Here is a 24,625-nt window from a genome sequence, read left to right on the forward strand (position 1 = left end):
AATGGGAATTGCAAGAAACACTTGTGCCATTCTATTTCAAAGAAAAGCAAATATATTTTGCTGGCTCAATACTGATTCTAGATATCACTGTGCTTCAACCAGCCATTCCCTTTCCTACATGGACAAAGCTTGAAAACATGCTTTGTTGAAGTATTTAGGAGGTGTTACTTTCAGTGTCAATTTTCTATTTTTTCTATGATGGTGCAACTAACTAACCTACAAACTGCCATGGCTGTGATTATGCATTACTTTCTTTGCAGTACTATATTTGAGGATGCAAAGAGCTCTGAATTGGAGTATGATAGACTTTCAGTGAACCCAATTAAACCTGGTAATACGTTTGAGTTGAGGTTGCAAATTAAGTGAGAAAAAAATCTTCCATTTAAATTTACAGTCATAAATATTATTGCAAATGAGTGGATTCTATTGAATTTAGTACAGTCTGCTTTATGGTAATTGGGTAGCTCTGTTTGGTCTTTATAAGAGACCTACAGAAGGGGTGAGGAATGCTACCTGGTCTTCAAAAGGAAAAGGCTGATGCAGCAGCAGACTGCTAGCTGAAGAAAGTGGGGAGAAAATGGAAATCAGAGAAAAAGTATCAGGAAGAAGCTTCCTTATCACCCATTTTTTTAATCGGTACCATCATCACTACTTTAATTTCAGCATTTCCCTGATTGTACTACTGTTGTGCACGTCTGACCATACTGAAAACCTGACCCTCCAAAAAGTCAATACCATCAACTATCATTCCAACAAACCAGGGTCATGAGGCAAAGAGGTGACTAAAGCAGTACCATAAGTCAATAATAATAATAATAATAATAATAATAATAATAATAATAATAATAATAATAATATTGATGATGATGATGATGATGATGATGGCTGAATTGTAAAAAAAGAAAGAGAGGGGGAATTCTTTAAATGTTTTTTAATCACAACAAATATCTGGGATCTTTTCAAATGATGGCTATTAAGTAGGTTTATTTTTTTCTTTTGTGTTGTTTCTCAGACTGAGTACGGTATAAAATATAACTGTTATAGTTTACTATAATGCCAATATGGCTGAATACAGGTAAACAGCTCCACAGCTGAAAGAGGAGTAAAACTGCACACTCCAAGGAAATACATTTTATACACACTCTCACATACCTGCACACCTACATTCACACATTTTTTTAAAAAATAGCAAAGCATAAAGAAGACAACATAGTGGCATTAAGAGCAAGTGGTATGCATTCAGATAGTCATCAGTGAATAGTTGGCTCCTGGAGCAAGAATTGGATTCTTCCAGTATGTCCAAAAGGACTGGAAGCTGGGATGACTTTAAAAAATACCCCAAAACTGCAGGGGAAGAATTCTAAGATAAGGTTAATTCCTCTTGTCTCAGAAGCTGTGTTGCCTCTACCAAAGTAGCCCATCTCTACCAGTCATTTACCAGCACTATCATCAGTCAGTGGTTAGTCTGATGCTCTTCTCCCTCTGGTAAGAACAGAAGGGATTAAAATGCCTTTTTCCATTTATAAAAGTGCATCTAAAACATTCCAAATTAATACTGTCAAAACTGAGAAGAGGCAAAGAGTCTGTGGTAAGGCTAGAACATCAGCTGCATATTCTTTGTCTTCCTGATAGAAAGTGGCTTTGAATTCATGGACTGGGTGTAAAAGGGGGAAAAACAAAAGTGCCTACAGGGTGCATATCCATTCAGGACCCTTTTGTCTGTTCTTTGTAACTAACTAAATGTGTGCCTATTTATAGCAAGTGTTAGCTTTGTACTCTCCAAAGCTGAATACTGACATGTTCATCTCCACATAGGTAGTCTCTGCAATGGTCCTTCAATCCCACCTCTTGGGTGTTGGGCTGATCCACCCTCAAAGGGTAATTTTGCTGTTTCTGTTGCTCCAGCAGCCCTTTCTGTTGGTCCTGGGAAGAGTCAGGCTGGAGCGGCTTCTCAGTTTCACTTGCCCGTCAAGGGAGTTTTTCTTCCGCAAGACAAAGTCAAAATTCACCTGGCTGTTCATGGCATAAAAGACGTTTGCACTATCTGGGATGACCAGTTCTGGAAAGAGTAGAAACAATGGTAATAAATGATGGGCAAATTCCTTCTATTCATGTCATCAGGATAGTTGGGGTAACTGTTAAAAGATGCAGCTCTTCAGAGGAGGCTTCCTTCTTCACTGAAAGAAGGAAAACCAATAGAGCTGTCCAAAATTTTCTACCACATGCCCCAAAACATGCAAATGAACAAAGTACCCCAGCCCACCCATCCTCCAAGCACTGAAACAGCCACATCTTCTGAATGTTTGGCATAGCTGTTTTGTGGGTTCCTCCATCTGCCTGCAGAGAAAGTCCACGTGGGCCACACTTCTTTTATGTGCACAAACATATGCAGTCAGTCACAGACATCCTTTGATACAGCCTCACCAACCCTTCCAGAGACCGAAACTTATTTACTGCTTTGATGTCTGCTGGGTGAGGGTTTGCTTTCATCAACACACTTTGGAAAACACCCTTATCCATCAGCTCTAAAATTAATCTACCCAAAGACTTCTGCTTATTGAGCTAGTGATACACTGATGTGGACCTGGTAATACATTTCCGTGGGGTGGAGTGAATTTCTGCTCTCTCCCAACATTCACTCCACTTGTTTTATGCTAAAACTGAAAAGAACCACCAGGGAACAGAAGGTCAGCTATTTGTTATTCAACTCCCTTCTATCATTCTCTAGGATAGAGAATGGCAACATTTTTTGTGGTTGCTGGCTTCACAGCTTCACCATCATTATTATGGTGGCCTTTGAAGATCATGCTATGGAGCAGCATGGTGATGTCACCAGAGATATTTTCCTTCTTTCTTAATATTTGTATCCCAGCTTTCCCCTCCCAAGAACAAAATATGCCTTCCTCTATTGTTTTTCTCAGCAACAACAATCTTGTGAGGTAAACAGAGCTGAGACCATGGAAAGGCAAAAGGTTGAGCAGTGGTTCCAATTTGTAACTTTTTTTTCTTTTTTGCAATCTTCTCAGCCTATCTCACTAGTCAAACTAGCACCTATTTATGAAGTAGTGAGTGTGACAGTAGCTAGGTTCTTAAAAATTTGAAGGTATACATTTCTGTGAACTGTAGCTCGTATCATCAGATGCACCACTTCATCAGATTCAGCTCACAAAAGCATATGCGTGTTAATAAAATACGTATATCAGTAGGAAAAGATGCTATCAGCCACTTGACTTTGGCTACCATAGATGACATGTATATAATGACAGCACCAGCTTCTTCAGCTGCTCTTACTTACATGTCTGCTACCTCAGATCTGTTTCTTTGGGATCTCTTCATAGAAGCTTTCTGTAAATCATCTCAGTGCATATAAAAGGGAAATATTTCATCTCTCTCTCTTTCTCTCTCTCTCTCTATCTCTATGTTTTATATCAATATGCACCACATGAATATCTTGGAGAAATGTTATAACATATAGACCATGGGTGTCAAACTCACCACGTCACGTGACATGTCACAATGTATCATGACTTTTTTCACATTGCAGGAGCTGGGGTGGGCGTGGCCTCCACATGATGTAACCAGCCTGCGGGCTGGCAGTTTGACACCCCTGATGTAGACATACTGTTCCTTTCCAAAGGTATTGTATTTAGTGAGTTTCTCCTCTCTTCTATTTTATTTAATCTCCTGAAGCTTAAATTTCCTAATTTTTGACTACCCTCACTCTCTGAATTGCCAAGGAATATACAAATCTTCAACAAACATACAAAAAGGTTGGGGAGGTTGAAGTGTGTGGGGGGGGGAGGCAAAAACCAACAGTCAAAATAAGCAGTGAGAACATGCAATATTATACACTTAACAGCCACTGATTTCTCAAGTGAGGTTTTTTGAAAAGAGGTTCATGAGGAGTAACAGCTTTCAATTTTGGAAGGAGCAGAGTGTGCATCTCAGTTGGTGAAGTCAATGTAAAGGGGGAGGGATACCCAATGACACATAAATCACATGTACCACTGTATGATAGGATGAATAAAAGACTTATTCTGCTCTTCCACTGAATGACTTTGTCACATTGCCAGGAGCTGTCCTGAAGAAATTCCTGCCATAGCCATTCCCTTTTGATCTACATCTACCTTAGATTTCCCCATGGCCAGACATATGCATGTGTTGTATTTCTTCAACCATTTTAGCAGCACTCAACAAAAATGATCAAATGGCAGGGTTCCCTTGTTAAACTAAGCCATGATTTGTTTAACTATGATTTACTGACTAAATTGGCTGGGATTCACTAAACTAAAAACCATAAAACATGGTTGACTGAATATGACTGCAGATCAGCACATGCTGGTACCTTTTCCTCCTAATTTCTGAGGTTTGAATAAACCTGCTATTCTGATGAATTAAAAAGGAAAATGGGGATTGAGAAGAATCACCTAGGCCAAGTTGAAAATAATGACTCCAGTTAGCTAAAATTTACAGGGGTGCACAGAAGCAAAAGCTAAGGAAACAGCAGGAAGATAAAGCAATACAGTTCCCAAAGGTTTCCTTTCTTTTTCAAATAGACAGCAATGGGAATGTAGAAGGTCCGAGAAGATAACTATCATGGCTATCAAGGGAAAATGAAACACAATTTATACAGGATATTACCTTGACTTTTCTCAAGATAGTTTGTACAAGCCAAAGGGTCTCCCTTGAACCACAAGGAAGTGCACTGTTACTAACTAAAATACAGTGCACACCTTGATCATGAGATGGACAGGGCAATTGACTGCTATTTTCATATTAGCTAGGTCTCTCAAGCTACACTCCATTTTAATAAGCTCAGTAATGCTAATAAAAGTCCTTCATTATTTTAATATGGGCAGGGCCAGCTACCTGGCTCAAAGAGATTTTTTTTTTAAAAAAAATACTATTACACAATTGTAAGCAAAACTGGTGTGCAAGTCCAGCACAAAAGGCTCAGTTATTCTTTAAAGTTGGACCCAAATCTACTGCCAAACTAATGGCTTTTTTAAATTAGGGATAGAAGGGGTGGTTTGTGATTGCAGCTGCAATGTTATTTAGTAAACCTAAATACTTGTAAGAAACTGTCTGCTAAGTAGACAATCACTTCAATATGAGCCAGCAGTGTGCTGCAGCTGCCAAAAAAGCCAACACAGTGCTAGGCTGCATTAACAGAGGGATAGAATCAAGATCAAGTGAAGTACTAATACCACTTTACAATGCCTTGGTAAGGCCACACCTGGAATACTGCATCCAGTTTTGGTCACCACGATGTAAAAAAGATGTCGAGACTCTAGAAAGGGTACAGAGAAGAGCAACAAAGATGATTAGGGGGGTGGAGGCCAAAACCTATAGGGAACGGTTGCTGGAATTGGGTATGTGTAGTCTAATGAAGAGAAGGGTGAGGGGTGACATGATAGCAGTGTTCCAATATCTCAGGGGCTGCCACAAAGAAGAGGGAGTCAAGCTATTCTCCAAAGCACCTGAAAGCAGGACAAGAAGCAACGGATGGAAACTAGTCAAGGGGAGAAGCAACCTGGAACTAAGGAGAAACTTCCTGACAGTTAGAACAATTAACCAGTGGAACAACCTGCCTCCAGAGGTGGTGAATGCTCCAACACTGGAGGTTTTTAAGAAGAGACTGGACAGCCATTTACCTGAAATGGTATAGGGTTTCCTGCCTGAGCAGGGGGTTGGACTAGATGACCTCCAAGGTACCTTCCAACTTTATTAATAATTATTATTATTATTATTATTATTATTATTATTATTATTATTATTATTATTATTATTATTAGCCATTTGTCACAATGATGCCTATGACATGCTATCATTCTTGATTGAGAATGAATGCTGAAGAAAGCTGGATATTCCAAAGATAACTGAAAGCATGAAAAATGTGATTCTTAACAACCCTAGTCCTGTGGTTCACCCACACATGGTCAGATATGATGTTACTGGGCCCCAGCACTGAACCAGATAGATCAGAGGTTCCCAACCTTTGGGGCACTAGGGACTGGTTCCGTGGAGAGAGGTTTTTCCGCAAACCAGAGGGGGTATGGTTTTGTGTGCTGCCTGCATCCCATGGATAAGGCTTTGCTTGTTTGTGTAGTCTGATTGCTGGCATGCCGCGGCCCAGTACTGGTCCACAGATCGGAGGTTGGGGACCCCTGAGCTAGATCATACAGGGTGCACTGGCTATGGAGGGGCTCCCGACTCTTTAGCCAGCAGACTAGGCAGCAGGTACTGTACAGTGGAGAGTCAGAAGGTCTGATACATGGTTCCTTTGTCTGTATGAAAGTTTCAATTTTCAAAAATAGGATTTGGCTCATTGATTCTATATTTTGTTTATTTATAAACTGTGTGTGTGTGTGTGTGTGTGTGTGTGTGTGTGTGTATCTATATATGTATCTCTCTCATCTCTCTCTCTCCCCCCTCCCTCCCTCCCTCTCTCTCTCCCTCCCTCCCTCCCGCTCTCTATTCCACCTTCCTCCCAAAGGGGCTCTGGGCAATGCACAGTTTGATCACTAAAAATATTAAAAACCAATAATTTAAGATTAAAATATAAAAACAACACTATAAAATTCCAAAAGATGGAGAGTTCCAAAATGAAGGGGACTAAGATTTGTTAATACAGGTAGTCCTCGACTTACAACAATTCACTTAGTGACTGTTTGAAGTTACAACACAATGGAAAAAGCGACTTATGACCTTTTTTCACACCTACGATTGTTATAGTACTCCCATGGTCATGTGATCAAAATTCAGACACATTTATTTTATTTTTATTTTAATTCCATTTATATCCCGCCCTTCTCCGAAGACTCAGGGCGGCTTACATGGCAACTGGTTCATATTTATGACGGTTGCAGTGTCCCCAGGTCATGTGATCACCTTTTTCGAACTTCTGACAAGCAAAATCAATAGGGAAGCCAGATTCATTTAACAGCCGTGTTCCTAACTTAACGACTGCTGGGATTCACCTAACAACTGTGGCAAGAAAAGTCGTGAAATGAGGCAAAACACTTAAATGTCTCACTTAGCAACATAAATTTTGGGGTCAATTGTCATAAGTCGAGGACATTCTGTATGTGCCCTTGATCTCTGTGTTTTAAAAAATTCAGCCCGTTCCTACCACTGCCTATTTCTTTCAGATATTAAAGTTTATTTCTGATAGAATGGATTAATTTCAGGTACACTTGTAAATTAAAACACCCAAGAGATGTTGGTTGAGCTCTTTGCCTTCAGAAAAAAAATGACTGGTTTCCTAAGCAGCAAACAAAACTCTTGTTTTTCTTACCTTTGTCCTCAGAAATGACCTGCACGAGTTCATAATGCTCAGCAGGATCCGATTCCAGATTGTGTTTCAACATGGCTCGCTGGATGACAGCAGGAGTCTTGTCTTGGCTAGTTAACTAGAAAGAAAGAACAGACTGCAATGAGGCCTTCCTCTTCTCCAGATCTGGATTGTAGGCAGGCTTTATGTTTTGATTGCCTAGTCTTAGTGGCCTGAGCTATCTTCTTTTGAATGGACTCGTCAAATAAGAATGCTACATAAACAGTTGGCTGAGAGAAACAATTGTTTTTGCAGTTTAGGTCAGGGGTATCAAACTGCTGGCCCATGGGCCAGATGCGTCATGCAGAAGCCGCGCCCACCCCATTGCCGGCAATGGCAAAATAGTCCCGATACGTTGCTCTATGTCACGTGATGTCCCAAGTTTGACATGTCTGACTTAGGTTATACATTAAAGGGTTTCTCCCCCCTCCCTTGAGTTAGTATTTACAGTAGAGTACAATCTTAATGTTGCTGTGAGTTACATACCAAACTGTATGATGTCAGAGAAACAAAAGTAGTTGTGGAAAAATTAGGCTATTTTATTGCTCTGTAACAACGCGGTGGCTCAGTGGGTTAAGACGCTGAGCTTGTCGATCAGAAGGTCGGCAGTTTGGCGGGTCGAATCCCGAGTGCCGCGTAACAGAGTGAGCGCCTGTTACTCGTCCCAGCTTCTGCCCACCTAGCAGTTCGAAAGCACGTAAAAATGCAAGTAGAAAAATAGGGACCACTCCGGTGGGAAGGTAACAGCGTTCCGTGCGCCTTTGGCGTCTAGTCATGCCGGCCACATGACCACGGAGACGTCCTCGGACAAACGCTGGCTCTTCGGCTATGAAACGGAGATGAGCACCGGCCCCTAGAGTCGGAAATGACTAGCACGCATGTGCGGGGGAACCTTTACCTTTATCTTTAACATTGCTCTTATTATTATGGGACCTGATATTGAACAGGGGAAGAAGGGAAGAATTTCAGAATCTCCCAGAAGCATTACCTAGATGTTTCCACTGCATTACTGAATGAAGGGGGACAACAGATGGTGGGAAGAAGTTCATCTGGTCCTCGTTCTGGGAAAAATATATACCTCCAATTTTAATCCAGGAAAAAAAGAAAGAAAATCTGGGGAAAGTTTCCCTTTGTTGCTCTGGAAGCAATAATTAACTAGTTTTAATTAAATGTTTGAATTATTTGGTTTATTTAAGTACTTTTCTAGGGACGCTTAATCAGTATGTGGCTCTGTACCCTGAGAAATTTGTATTGATGCACTGAGGGGAAGCTGTCTTTTACACACAGTGGAGAAATCTCTTTCTTAAATTAGCTGCAAACAGTTCAATCTGGAAAAAAATGTGTTGATAAAAAGAAATGCAATATGTGTTTTTTCCCCAAAAAACCGATCAGCACCTGCACTAAGAAAGAGAGATCCCATCTTACACTTTGGGTTGTCTTAGTATGTCTGCATTCTGCACCAGTAGAAAAGCTATTTGCACAAACCAGTGGAGATTGTAACAAAAAAGGGAAATACATTGCTATACAATATACACTGCTATATTGCTTTTATAACCAAGAGTGAAGACTCTCTATTTTACTCAATAACCCCTAATTAGAATGCTCTGTTATAGTTTAAAGAGATTTGATATTAAAAACAAATTTCCTATAGAGAGAAATATACTGGTCAAAAAAATAAAGGGAACACAAGATAAGACAGTACATTGTGTTGTTTAAGTGTTCCCTTTATTTTTTTGAGCAGTATATTTAAAAAGGAGAAATTCCAGTAGGTCCTATATGTTCTTGATTCAACTTCAATTCCATGTAAGTCAAAACCTTGCTTGAAAGAAGGCAGAACAAAAACTGTAAATCAATACAGCATACAAGACTCCTTTGTCTTCCCATCTCCTTGTGCTAAGTCAGTGCAAATTATCTTTAGGCATACACATAAATTTGCAGAATGATGATTTGGATAGCTAGTACAATCATCTTGCATAGAAGTGGTGCAAAAAAATGATGGTAATCTCAGGATGAGTAATGGGAAATACTATTTTCTTTTAACTGATAGGTTTTGCCATTTTTTTGTCATGTAATACACAGCTTATACACACACAGTTGCATAAAACATATTATGAGGTCAATTTCTCAGATCTGATGTTCTTCAGATATGTTGAGATTATAATTCCCAGAATTCTCAGATAGCATAACTAATAAAGAAACCAGACTAAAGAAAAAACTAAATTAGCTATTTCTGGTTCTGTATTTCTCAGCGTCTAGCTTTTGACAGTTCCATGTAGTTAGTAGATTATCTAATCATCTTTCCAACAAGTCTTACACAAAGTATCTTTTCTTTCTTAGTTTACTTGCAATTGAATGCTTAAGCAATGGACCAAAAAGACATAAAAATTACATTTTAAAATGTCCTACAATTTGCTCTGAAGACCCATGGCAGAAATGCGTTTAAAAAAACCAAAGTTATTCAGCATGTCAGAAATGGTTGCAGTGATTGGTAGAAGAGCTTTAGGATTCTTGACAGGACTCCTCTGTGGGAGATAATAGGAAGTGAACTTGTGAATTTTTGCATGAATGATTCGGGATCTGAGTCCATCCCTCAAATTATAGTATCTCAGTGATACAACCCCTTACAAATTAGCACAGTCCTTATGACATACCATAATGCTCTTATACATGTTGCCATTATTGTCTTCAACACTGATACGAATGATACAGGTATCTTCGTTCTGTTGGTTGTAAACAGGAGAGGAGACTGTTGAGGTAATGGAGGTGACAGAGATGGAGCGTTTGTGGATTCTGGGATTGCTGGCCAGTGAAGGAGGAGACACAAGGACATTGGTGAAGGATGATACTCCTGATGAAGACGTGTCCATGGAGTGGATGGAGGAACAAGAGGAGGAGGACTCTGTGAGCTAAGGAGTGAAGTCATAAAAGACAAATCAAAATATTCATTTGATTTACGGTAGTTTCTAAACTGAGGATTTTTAAAAAGAAGATAGTAGCTAAACTTTAGGGTCATTTTCACCTGCAGATAAAGAGGTTCCAATACTTCCAATATTATGGTCAGTACAAGTTTGCCTCCACTATAAATTGTTATCCTGCCAATCCTTTGTAGATAATTTTCTACTCTCTTGGAAGTAGCAATCTGATACACATATGCTTAAAGCAAGTTTCACTGAAGGAGTGTATATTGAATTGTACCACTGGCAGAATTGAAGAATAGTCCAAGTTAAGACAGACATGCTCTTTTGAGCTTTTTATTTTTTTTCATATAGTATTAAATAATCTGAGAAACAAAGTATATATAGCGTAAGGTGTGTTCAAATAAATTGTATTTCCTGAATTTAGAACTAACCAGCAGATGGCAGAATCTACAATTTTTTGTTAGCTTATTGTATAGCTACAGCTATATACACAATCTTAGAAAATCCTTGCTTTTGAAATTTTTTAAACTGATGTTCTCTCCCCTGTAGAGAAGAAAGGCCCTTTATAAAGTTTTTGAAGGTTTTATTCAACATGGAAATGTTATTTTTCTTCCAAGATCACCATTTGTTTTTGTTTCAGTCAAAGAGTATATGAATCTCAGGGTTGAACTGTGAAGTCCTTGATGCTCTCTGAGCTTAGTTGTTTGTTTGAAGACATGAATCAGCCATCAACAGACACATAGAGATAAATCACATGTACACACCAATCTAAAAAGACAATAAAAAGGCTAAGAAGGAAACAAAAGGACCAGAACACATCCTCTCTAGCAATCAACACCCAGATAAGCAAGGATTAATACCTGACAAACAATCTAGCAAAAAAACAATGCCCTATTCAAGGTACTACCAAGGAGTAAATCACACAGTCACATGAACCGCTGGCAGGACAAGATACCATAAACAGGCAGCAAACCCACACACTCACTAGTAGGGATGATGTTATCTAGTTGGACAAACAAACAAAAAAACAATCAAGAGAGCACCAAAGCACTCCATTGTTGTTCTTATCTCAGGGAACTTGATTCCTTAGGTGGGGAAACTTTTAACTCTATATAATTATACTAAAATACACTCAAAATGATGAGAGATTCTGTGAATTACAATTCAGCAATATCCAGAGATTCACAGGTTGCTCACTTTGATTCTACAGAGAGATGAGATGGATTGAGACAAAATGCTTTTAGATTCATATTGAGGGTAAACTGCGCCCCCCTCCATAAATCAGTTGACAAAGTCACCAAGCACTTTCATTGCACCAGAATCTGGCTTTCTCCTACTGCAGAAAGTATCACCAATGCAACAAATGAAAACCATATAACAAGTCTGTTAACCCATTGGGCGTGATGGCTAATGTAGTGAGGGTGCTCCATTCACTTCCCATGAGGATCTGAATCCCTTCTCATAATGTCCAAGAGTTAAAAATTGGAAATGAGTTTCAGAGGAATTATCCCATGATTACACTGGGAAGCAAGTGAGGTTAGAAAAGTTTCTGCATCACAGTTAGTATTTTCAGATAGACACTAATCCATGGTTTTTCAAACTTGGAGATGTACCTTCCCCCCTTGGGGAGATGCAGACAGAGTCCAAGGGAGGTGTGAAGAACTTCTTATTCATATATTATTACAATAAGTCAACATTTCCTAAAGTTTCATTGTATTGTTTTCATTTTGGCATTTGGATTTTTAAGGGAGACATCTACCTTAAGATTACACTAAAGGGAGGTGTGATGGTAAAGAGTTTAAGATCCCTGCTCTAATCCCAATAGCATCTCTTGGAAATAAATCGTGGTCTTTGTGGCTCATACTTTCTTTGGGGCCTCATCAGGGGTATCCGTAGGAGTGAGGCAGATGTCCTCCAATTCAGAATGGTTTGACTCGCAGGAAGATACGCTGACTGAATCCATGCTTTCCCCGGAACTTCCACTTGGTACGGACTTGGTCTGCTCTTTGGTGGGCGTGCTATTAGCAATCACATCAGGTCCCAGAAATAATCTGTCTCAACACGACAAAGTGACAAATGAAAGAGGGCAAAGTGTTGGTAGAAACATTGCACAGAAAGCAAGACAATTAGATCTGAAGTGCAGGTGTGTGTGTGTATGTGTTTTTACAAGCCTGCAATGTTATTCCTTGTAATCACATTCTTGGTAACTTCAGAGGAGATAGGCAACAGACATGAAACTCAGGGAACAGTAGTAACAGATGTGAATTGAAGGTGTGTATCCAACCAGTCAATTTATTGCATACCCAGAAAAGATACTCTCTGCCTGAGACTTATCAAAGTGCTAGACAACCTTCTTCTTTATTTATAGTTCCTAGTAGGTAGAAAATGTTGACTTTTTACTGTGCTCTTGAAAGAAAGTGGGAGTCTTGATGGGTCATAAGAAGGGAGTGCCTATTTTGTATTCTTGAGAAAATAAAAAGCAGGTGGTGAGTATCTAATTTTGTTCAGGGGAGTCAATATATTATTGCAGCCCTAGTTGATGAAAGCTATATAGCTATTTCAATTTCCTTAGGAATTATGAATAAATATGTGCAGTGGTTGCATTTCTGAGTTTTTTCTGTTTAATTATAGTAATTCATTAAAACCACATATATCTTATATCAATTTTCTAATATAGATTAACTTTGTTATTCTAAATAGCATTGAGGCTCCTGTCAAATTATTTTTCATTTGCAACATTTGATTTAAATTTCCATGAGAAAGATTGCAATGGCAGGTTATTGTTAATATAGGGTGGGTGGGGTGGGAATAGAAAAAAAGGCATTTTGCTTCAACATCTAACAATAACAGTGAAGTGAGATTGGGATATATTCCTTTAAATAAAATATGCTGGCTTGGACAACTGATTAGATAGATAGATAGATAGATAGATAGATAGATAGATAGATAGATAGATAGATAGATAGATAGATAGATAGATGGATGGATGGATGGATGGATGGATGGATGGATGGATGGATGGATGGATGGATGGATGGATGGATGGATGGATGGTTGGATGGATGGATGGATGGATGGATGGATGGATGGATAGATAGATAGATAGATAGATAGATAGATAGATAGATAGATAGATAGATAGACAGACAGACAGACAGACAGATAGACAGACAGACAGACAGACAGACAGATATAGATAGATAGATAGATAGATAGATAGATAGATAGATAGATAGATAGATAGATAGTCAGGGAAGCATTATTTATTTCACTTTTATTGCAGGTGAGGAAGACTCTAGTAGAGTGCTTGATTATATGCACTCATTTTTCTTTGTTTAAATCTGTGAAAAACGGTTTGCTTCAGTTATACTATTAATTCCCTTGGATATAGAAGAATGAAGCTGATTAGAGCAGTGTAACTTGCCAGTGAATTTCATTTGGGTATCATGATATAAGCCCTTCTGAGGCTTAGTGAGATATCCTATATTTTAAATAGAATGAATTGTTTACCTGCCTCTAAAACAAGGGAGGAAGCTTTTGAAATGTCTATGCTTCCAAACACCTTTGCTTTCAGCAAGGATCTGCTGTAATAATACAGGAGTTCATTTACACAGATATAAATGGGGGGTTTCCATATGATTTCAGAGTTGTCCCATCAACCGGGAGAGCAGATATTTTCTCTTCGGAACAACCCTCATCTCAGGCCAAGTGGCTCCCAACCTTCACCCCCCACTCAAACTCACAGGCTCAGGCGTTTCACCATGCTCTTCCGTGGTTTGGGGGATGTGGTGGTTGTGTCGATGGCTGCTTCAACCTCACAGGAAAGGGCATAGCTGGAAGATTAGAGACCACCTTCTGATTAGAACTATATAAAATACTGCTGCCATAAAATTAAATCACTGAATTAAATCCACATCTAGAGTTTGTTTGTTTTTTACTTTGGAACAAGGCTTTATATCTAATATAGATATTATTTCAAATTAAGTAGCTATGTTACTAGGAGTTATTCCAGTTTTTCTCAACCCTGGCAACTTGAAGACATGTTCAACTCCCAGAATTCCTTAGCAAGCATGTATTAAAATTGCCAAGACTGAAAAACACTAAGTTATTCAATAGGTTTTGAGTATAATTGCAGTTTTCTTCCTTTCAAAGATATATTTTGTGTTAGATAGAAACTAGGATACTTCTTGAGTTTATTTTTCTTCCTCAGCTCCTATTTCTGTATGACCCAAGATGGATTCTTTTTAAGGTACATGCAATATATTCTATATTCTAATATAATGTATTCTAACTCCATGAGCAGATGAAATTCTGAGCACCAGAACTGAGTGGGAACAAAGAAATGTTCAAGTAACATGTAGCCCTGGCCTTATATTCCAAACATGAACTAAGAAGAAGGAGAACCAACAGTGCACAGAAGCACAGACATGTACACAGTTGGCTTTTCTGTAATGGGTTAGGTCTGTAAACAAAATGTATACTGCATACTGAAATTTAAACTTTTGGGCTCACAATTAAAATCCAAACATGATAATATCAGGAAAAGAGAAAAACAAGCTTTGCACCTGCTTAGTGAAACTCAAAATGTCATGGGAAAAGGAAGTTGATATAAAGAGACAACTTCATGTGTTATATATAGCTGCATATTGCTGTGAATGCTGGCTGGTTATTTTTGGAGAAGCCAAAAGTCAGAAATTATTAACAGACACTTCCTTGATCAATCATTTCGGCTTTAACAAAAGAATGCTGAAGAGTCTGGAAGGTTTGATCCACAAACTTAAGATAGCAATCCAAACAAAGTGATCAAAGATTTGCCGTATGTGTGTGTTGTGTGTGTGTGCACGCACATATTTATATGCATTGCACACAAGTACAGGATCATACTTATCCCTCTCCATGAAGGCAGCATGTGCATTTCTTGTTTACATTTCCAAGCTGCTGGATGTCTTGTATTTTCCACAATAATTTTAAAATAGTTTTGTTATTTTATCTCAGATGATGGGAGAAATATGGAAAGAGCTGCATTATGCAAAAAAAAAATCTGCCTGTTACAAATCAAAATTTTATCTTACCTTTCTTCTTCTGTTAATTGTCGCTGTTTCTGGAACCACTGGATGAATTTTTTGTCTGATGTCATGCAGTAGCTGTTACAGGAAGACTGTAGGAGTTTAATCTGAGCAATTACTTCAAATTCCTGAAAAATATAATGGAACAAGTGGGGGAATCTGAATGAGGAAAATGGAAGCCCAATATGGATTGTCTCACAGTCAATTGCAGCAGAAGGACGTGGAATAATTGGAGATGTTGAAGAACTCATGACAAGTTCACTGACAAGCATAATATAATTTGGTTCTGAATGGCACTAAGCATCTGTGCTTTCTTTTTTTAAAAAAAATAATTTGATTAAAATTTTTAAAACTTACAAAACTAATATAGAAAAAAGAAAGAAAAAAAGACAAAGCCTCAAATGCAGAAAGAAGACAGAAAGTATAAAAAATTGTTTCTGATTTTCTTTACAGCAGTTATAAGTATAAATTTATCTCTTAATCAATGGTTACAACATGAGTCTTATTTCTTCTATAATTTTTTCCCCTAAACATCAAAAGTACAAATCCTGTTTTATGCAAAAAATCTATGAGTGCTTTCCAGTCCAGTTCCAATAAACATGGTGTCTTTTCTCTGCTCAAAGAAGTCAATTTGCCCATCTCAGCAAGTTCTATCATCTGCATCCATTCCTCCATGGTGAGTAGTCTCAAATCTTTCCATCTTTATGCATGTAGCAATCTCACTGCAAAGCCTCTATACTTTTAGATAAATTAATGAACCTAAAGGATGTTCCTTGCTTGATGGTCTAGAAGGTTGGGTGAATGGTGGAGCACACAGGGATCAAAACAGACTTGCCCACATACCACAACAGGAGACCTGGCAAGCTTTTGCAAGTGTACTAATCCTCTAGCTCCCTCTTAATACTTACGTTAAAGAGAGGGAGAAATGATCTTCAACATGGGCAGAATCATGGGTTTTAACTCTGTACTTGCTGGATGCAAAAAGAGCCATTATCTCTACCTTCTAGAGGCAAAGAAAGCCTGTTTGCCTCCTCTTCTCCTTATTAGCTCTGCACAACAATAGCTGGTCTCTGGATTTGCAGGACAGATTGTGCCCAATGCCCAATCCAGCCACAGAAAGCCTAAGAACTTGTGCTACCCTTCACCCGCTACAGGCCAGCAAGAAGTAGCAGAGGCAATGCCCTGCTACATTTTAGAGGAGTTTCACAAGAGCAAAAACGTGTTCTGACTATGAGACATTTTCCATTGACTATTAAAACCTTCATAATGTGTTAACCCTACACTGATCTTTTTTTAAAAAAAAAAATCTTGAATCCATGTGGCTGCCCATAATGTTTTTATAATAAATCGAGTTTATTTTTCTAAAATCTATATTTTAAATGAATGGTATATCCTAGATAGATTGATTGAAAATATGTTTGCATTGGTTATCATAATTACAGTGATGACAACATGCAATTTCTTAGATGGTATCATCCATCTTTGTGGGAATGGCCAGAATTTGGTCTCTCAAGAATTTGGTTTTTCACCTTTCAGCCTTTCCGTTCCTCCCTAGTTGGGCCTCTCTGTAGCTTCAGTGAGAGCACACTCTTCTGGCTGGGAGGGGGGCCTGGCATGTGGGAGGTTTGGGAAACGCTATGATAAAGACTTCACATACATCTTATGCTACCTTGTTTTTGTGTAATGACATAGGCACCTGAGTAATCCAATTATTTCTATGTATACTATTTTGTGTGAGACTGATGTAGCTTTTTGTAATGATGGAGGTGAATAAAGGTTCAGCGGGCAGTGCTCGGGGGAGTTCTTTTTCTGGAGATGAGGCTGCCTGGCTGGTTCAAAGCTCTCTATCGACTCAGGTCTGAATTCCTTTTCCTTCGTCTGAATTCCTGTCCCTACATCTGAATTTCTTTCCCCTTCAATCTTCATCTTTTTTAAAAAATGAATGGGTGAAATCTTACGTAAGAGTAATTTTTTTACAAGATTTGGATTTCTCACTAAAGATTCTGTGAGATTTCAGAAAGAATGTGAAAGACTTGTGAGATTTCAGGCGACAGCACAATATTCTGGGGATAACCTATGGAGAATCCTACAAAAAGTAATCTTGAAACATTCCTGCATCTAAGCTGATGTGCTCAACGTACAATATTATGTGAAGGCAAATTGTGCAGCCAACCAGATGAAGAAAAGTACAAATTGGTCAAATTTTAGTTGAGAGAAATCATATTTAATACTCCAATAGTCTGTTTCTCCTGTGACTTCTTTACAATTCTGGTTGAAAATGTTAAGCTCTGTAGCTACACTGTCTCCTGTTTCTCTCTAAAAACAAGAAATCAATCCTCAGGTTTCTGGGACCATTAAAATGTGACTGAATGGTGGAAATACAATGCAAGCTTACCCGCCTTCTCTTCTCAAAATTTATTAGGCCTCCCTGCAATAAGAATAAAAATAAAATAAAGAAATGTATTGTATAGTTACAAAATCTGCATTTTGAATGGAGATAATAAAATGGTTACAAAGGAATAAATTTTCCAAAAGGCCAAAACTTTCAAGACTGATTCCATGAAGATGCTTTTAAATCTCACTCTGCAATCAATCGTGGCCTCACTGCCAAACTTCATTAAATAATTTGAAAATATGTATACATTCACTACTTTAAAGATTTATTTATGCTAATGCTGATGTACATGCCTATTAGCCTGAACCAGCTGCTTTCTTTACAGCTGCCCGGTGTCCTTCCTTTCCCACAGATGATCTGGGAATATGGGGGGAACAATTTTGACTTGAAGAAATTAGTTAGTTTTGGGTTTGTAGTTTCTTATGTGGCACAATTTACACAAGTTACAAATGTATATAAGTTGCAGAGCTTACTCAAGTGCAAGAATGGGTATCCTGAACCATGGAGTTACAAATCCCTTTTCTACAGCCCCAAGGTCCCTTCTGTCCAGAACTATTATAAAGCATTATTTTACCACCTATTGAGATGGGAGGCACATAAAAACTGTAGCGGCAAATCCTTAATCAATTTAACAATGGAAGAGAAGGAGAAGGAAGAAGAAGAGGAGGAATCACTGTACCTCCAAAATGTACACCTGCGCCCAGGAACAACAAAAATTCTGCCCACATGTGTGATTAAAATCAATCTACTTGGCCTCCCAAAATGTTCTTTGTAGGTCTCTGTTCTTGATCTATTGAAACAGCAGATTCTTTCAAAGTGTATTTTCCCATGAAAGAAACTAAGCAATGAGCATTCAGCAATCCTGCTGCTATCCTGTGGGGACTATCATAAAAACTGGATCCCTAACCTCTTTGCATAAAGCCATTTTTTACTGAATTGATTAAATACAGTGCCATCAGCCAGTAAAATCACACCCTAAAACACAGTTAAAAGCATGAATAAAACAAGATCTACTATGCTTCTTCAAAGCCTGGAACAGTAGCAATGAGTTCTGCTGTTTTCTCAAAGCTGGCGGCCTGAGTACCCAGTAAAGCTCTTGGGGTAGTTCCAAAGGAAGAATAACAACAGCGTTGGAGTGGACTGATGCAGAAGTGAATGTTTCTGAAGAAAGATATGTGATAAGCTACAGTATTCTCGGCTTCTAGGTAAGCACTAAGACAGCCTTCTATAACTTGGTGTCCTCAAGAATTCCTTACTCCCTTATGTCTGATTTGAACCTCATAGTCAGACCTCTAAACAGGAATGAAATGAAAAACTAAAAGCATAACTAAAAACAACATAATTTATGCAAACACAATGGAATAATCATAGCCCATATACACAGTTTCACTCTGCAGGAGATACAAAACCAGCCACAATGTTAAAGGGCATCTCGTTGATAAAGGCTGCAGTTAAGATCTAGAACGGAATTAAAAATTGAACAAAACCAACCCAGTTCTTTCAAAAAAAAAAGTAAGCTGTTTCCAAATCTTCATGTATTTACCCTTTTGGGTCCTCTAACATAATATTTTAAAATTCATTTATTAGTTATAATTCCTAGTAAACCTACTTAATATTCAAACTGATCAGTCCATCATGCCTGGCTGAGGAATTCTGGTAGTTGAAGTCCACAAGTCATAAAAGGGCCAAGTGTGAAGATCCCTGCATTAGACCATTTCTGCATATCTTTGTAATCTATAAAATCTTGAGATACCATAAATATAAGATAAAGGTAAAGGTTCCCCCGCACATGCGTGCTAGTCGTTTCCGACTCTAGGGTCCAGTGCTCATCTCCGTTTCAAAGCCGAAGAGCCAGCGCTTGTCCGAGGACGTCTCCGTGGTCATGTGGCCGGCATGACTAGACGCCAAAGGCGCACGGAACGCTGTTACTTTCCCACCATAGTGGTCCCTATTTTTCTACTTGCATTTTTATGTGCTTTCGAACTGCTAGGTTGGCAGAAGCTGGGACGAGTAACAGGCGCTCACTCTGTTACGCAGCACTCGGGATTCGACCCGCCAAACTGCCAACCTTCTGATCGACAAGCTCAGTGTCCTAACCCACTGAGCCACCACATCCCTTTTACCATAAATATAAAACTTTACAAAAAAAAATCCCTCATGTGGCATATGACTTGTTTCCTTCCTTCCACAATGCTTATTTAATATTTTTTTGAAACATCTTTCCAATTTCACTTTTTGTGTGTCTCTTCTGCTCATAGCTTGAATGACATTTTATATCATTCTGCTAATGAACACATTTGAAAAAACGTAGTGATTATTTCAGACACAATTAAATACCTATGCATGTTATTTGTTAAAGTGTTTTTTCTGAACATCTCCCATTGAACCAAGACATAGTTATTCTTCCTTTGCAAGAAAGTCCCTCTTCAAGAAATTGGTACTTCCATACATTACAATCAAAATATACCATATTCCAAAGAAAATGTGGATTTTTGTGAAGAAATTCTGCTAATGTTAGCCTAAACAACAAGCATTGGTATATGTTATCTTGTACATATAGATCAGATTTTAACCAGGGGAACAAAACTGTGCAAAACTACTAATTCAAGGCACGGAATTTAAACTGGGAGAATTCTAATAATGTAAACACAGTTTTATAACTGTTAGCAACTGTTCCATTTCCTAATTAAAGTCCTGTGTTTGGTCTGTGACTAGTGAGATAATACTTTACAAATATATACTGAAGGCAAAACTATTACAATATGCATGAGTGAGCGTTACAAACCTACCTCCACATAGTCCTGGAGAGCTGTATCAAGCATTGTTAAATCCGTTAAGAAAGTACCAAGGTAAGGAACGGTGCCTTGCATTACACCCTGTGCAGGATGAAAGCACAAAGAGATTAACCATCCTAGCTCTGATTCATTAAGTGCTTTTTGACTTTGGATCCAGTTCAAACTGCTCTAAGTTCAAGTGATCTTTAGCCCTCTATAGTCCAGATATTTATACTAAGTTCTATCTACACTACAGTATACTACGTATATTTATTTACTCATGAACTTTTCCATGTTGACACATCTATTGTAAAGGAGCAATCAGATTCTGGCCTAGCAGTGGCTTTTGTGGCTGGTTGAGCTAAGCTGTAAGAACCATTCATACATCAAATATGATCCAACAGGAAATGAATGAAGTTATTTCAATAGAACACAATATTGTGGAATGGCCTCTCCTGAGAGGTTCATTGAGGCTACTCACTATTTCATTAAGAAACATTTTTATTTTTCTCCTTTCCTTGTTTCTTTCTCCTTATACTTTATATCAGCATATTATTTCCCTTATACAGTACGTTGTTTTTATTGTAAGTAATTTGCTTTGGGGAAATAGTATATACATAAAAATAAAATGACTTGCCACTTGTAAAATTATGTCACCTTATTTTTACAGGGGAAGAAAAAATGATGACCGAATTGGTAATGTATTATTGCAATTGTAATAAGTCTTCTCATTCTAAATTGTTTTTAGAATGTTTATAGAGGTAACACAGGAAAACAAGCAATTTTTTGAAAGTAGAAAATAATACACAAACTAGATTTAAATATGTCATTTAATAGTCCTTGAAGAACAGGGGGGAAAATCTTATAAAAGCATAAAAAAGTATTATTGTTAAGGAATGGAACTCAAGGGAAGAAGCTTACTTCAGCTGCAATTTCAAATTCAAATTTTCTTCACACAAACCTGATTGTTGAAGTATCTAAGGCATTATTCAAACATAATGGATCAACTATTATTCTATGAGAAATTACAAGTGTGTTTCTCAAAAATTCTGGTCTAAGAAACTCATCTACTATTAGTAACCTAAGGTATTAGTTCATTATTATCTTTTTATCATATTTTTCTTTACAAAGCCATGAAAAAAAAGGTGAGGGAGTTCAAGATTTGGTTGAACATACTTGTTCCCATGGTGAGAATTTGTGATTTCCTGATTTTATTTGAACTTAATTTAAGTTGAACTTAACCATTTTGTTTGCATCTAGCTAAATCTTAAAATAGTTATCTTTGCTATGACTGTTTCTGTATTTTTTCAAAGAGGAGAGCAATGTCATCCTGGATCTCATGAGCATCTCATGAGAAAAATGAAAAAGAAAGAATTACCATATCTTTTTGCAGTTGGAGCCGCCTTTGGATTCTCTTCTGGTTTTCTTTTACATTGCTGTCCAAATTTGCAAATTTAGATGTTCCTTCCTGTGATGAAAATAAAAGGACAATGAATGGAAAAGGCCATAGAACAGGCTCGCAAACATTTCCTATGCTAACTGAATGCTACGTCCTTCTCTCTTAAGTTGAAAAGATATGTGACTCATCTTACAACCAAAAAGATAATAAAAAGGCTCACACAGAAATGTTTCAGGAGTTTCCTGAAAGTGAGGAATGCTTGCTCCAAAATGCAAGTCAACTTGACTTGCAAAATGCCTCTGAGCCAAGTCAAGTATTTGTCCATTTCCAATTTTCTCTGAATTAGGCACATCTGGATCACAACCTTACTGCTTCTGGACAATTAATATCTTGTTATTCTTAGTTTGTTTCCAATTTATTTCAAACTATTATTAATCTTTTCCTTTCCATTATATAATGCTCTGGGTTTTTTTCTTATACACTTACATTACGATATGACTAATATTTTTGGTTTGCTTGACTAACAAGGAGACAGTCAGGAAATGAAAATGTTTCTGTATTCCAACAACTTGAGCCTTGGGGATCACTTTACCAGTAACACTATGATTTCAGGAGCCATATTTCACAATATGATCTGGTCCTCTGAAACAGATTAAAATTAACTTACTACCATGTTTTGTTTTTCTGCACAATTTTTTGTACAACTTGTTCTCAGGTGCATGCTGATGAAAAAAGTCAGTAATTTGTTCTTATTTCTTTAATTGATTTTCTCAGTTTTTATCTTTACCTTTTTCTTCACTTTAATAAGTATGTTAAAGAAATGTCCTCACTTTTTATGGGCTTCCATTACTTTACTATTTAACTTAATGATGCTGTTATCCTCCTGAAAATTTCATGTCTTCTCTAATCCATTTCATACATTTAAATAACCCCCAAACTTCTTAAGAAAATTAGATAGCCTTCTGACCTTCTCTTAAAGTAAATCACTATATTTTTAGAAACAGCATTTTCTAAAATTAAAGATGACTCCTCTAGCCAATCAAGGTAATTTTCTATAAATACTGTACATAGATAGAACTTCAATGCCCTGTGATTATTGCTCCAAGTATTTCAATAATTTCTACATCTTGAAATCCCAGATACAACTCAGTAATAATTCATAGAAGTTTTACCCCTTTATCAACTTGATGCTTAATGATCTACAACACAGATATTGTCATGCAATATCAGCCTGTGGATGATATTCAACTGTACATCTCCACCATGGGTTGAATAGAAGATGCAAACAAGCATTTATGTGGAGACTATCAAGATGTAGATGGGAAGTAACATGCACAATTTCAACCCTAGAAAGTTGGAGTGCTTATTTATTCAGAAGCTTGCTGATTTTGGAAGTATTAACATTTTTGTGCTTTGCTGAAGTGAACAGGCCACACTTCTTGGAATTACAGTTCCTGTTCGAGGTGGAGGCCATGATCATGAGGATTTGCTCAGCTTTGGCTGGTACACCCATTGTAGGCTTATTTTTCTGAATTGCTGACATTGGTCACTCATACCCTTGACATCTCCTGCATGGACTATGTATAATAGTTCAGTTATATGGTCATCAGTAACACAGCTGCTACAGGTGCAGTATTAGCTATTTATGTATTCTGAATATAATGTATAAGGTCCTGGTTATCAGCTATAAAGGCCCTAGGCATCTTCAAGACTACCCATCCCATATAGATATTGCCCACACAATGTGTTGGCACAGAGAATGTCTGATGAAGATCCCAACCATTCAAGAGGTTCAAATGGAAGTGTCCAAAAGTGAACTTTCTCTGTAGGGGCCCCAATCCTTTCAAGACAAGAATAACCCCAACTTTCATGATCTTTTAAAAGGCTGTTCCAGAAAGCCTTCAAGACTTGAGTATTGTTAAGCTGTGGACACCAAGAGCATTATTATTTTTATTGTGATCAACTGCAGTAATTGACTTTAATTATATGTTGAATTATTTCTTGTTGTACATTATTATTGTTACTTTGGCTTTGGTGGTTGCATTTAAATTCAGTTGACTAAAGAGATCTATACAGTCATAAACAAAATAAATAAATAAAACTCCATTTTTGCAATCATTTATTTTTCCACAGTTGGGATATTTTTTCCCATTAATAATTCAGTTTACATTGCCTTTGGCTTTTCAAGGAATAGATTAGAGTTGTGTATATTGTACATTTGTACCACTTTTTGTGTCATTTTACATGTAATTTTTTTCCTGTAACTACCTCTGAATAGTTTAATGACTTTCCACAGTTATCATCTTTTATCTCTCTCTCACTGGAAGAGCACAGAATATTCAGATAATTTCCTATGGGATGAGTTATCTCACACCAGATGCATCTCAATCGTTGCCAGCTTTCTCTAACAAAACATTTTGAAAATCACTCAAATGACCTTTAAGTTTTCAGTATTAGCAGTCTGGTTCAATTTCAAATCAAGTGGAATCTTCTCTTCTCTCATAATATCACATAGCTAATCTAATGCATGCACACCAAAAGCCACCTGCTATAGACAGGTATGATGACCAAGATAGTTCATAACCAGATCTGAGAGTGGATTAAAATAGATCTGAAAAATCAGTTTTATACAAGAAAGTCTGCAGCTGATCAGTCACTACCCACTCAAGGCCCTTATCTAGGAAAGGAATATTGGCATTAGCTTATAGCTGTTTTTATCTTCCAAATCCAAATTTGGCAT

General features: G+C 37.6%; 1 protein-coding gene across 1 annotated transcript in view; it reads right to left on the minus strand.

Moving 5' to 3' along the window:
- Positions 1-916: 916 nt before the first annotated feature.
- Positions 917-24,625, minus strand: part of RGL1 (ral guanine nucleotide dissociation stimulator like 1) — a 114,431-nt gene continuing 90,722 nt past the window's right edge. The window contains exons 10-18 of the mRNA XM_083359083.1: positions 21,865-21,954; positions 20,502-20,588; positions 17,713-17,745; positions 15,324-15,445; positions 13,995-14,084; positions 12,116-12,302; positions 9,985-10,239; positions 7,298-7,412; positions 917-2,059 (exon numbers count right to left, since the gene is read on the minus strand). Coding sequence (XP_083215209.1) covers positions 1,872-2,059; positions 7,298-7,412; positions 9,985-10,239; positions 12,116-12,302; positions 13,995-14,084; positions 15,324-15,445; positions 17,713-17,745; positions 20,502-20,588; positions 21,865-21,954 — 1,167 coding nt within the window. The 3' untranslated portion in view covers positions 917-1,871. The remainder of the gene's footprint in view (positions 2,060-7,297; positions 7,413-9,984; positions 10,240-12,115; positions 12,303-13,994; positions 14,085-15,323; positions 15,446-17,712; positions 17,746-20,501; positions 20,589-21,864; positions 21,955-24,625) is intronic.

The sequence above is a fragment of the Vipera ursinii genome (assembly GCF_947247035.1).
Source record: "Vipera ursinii genome assembly, chromosome: 3".
In the NCBI taxonomy this organism is placed as follows: Eukaryota; Metazoa; Chordata; class Lepidosauria; order Squamata; family Viperidae; genus Vipera; species Vipera ursinii.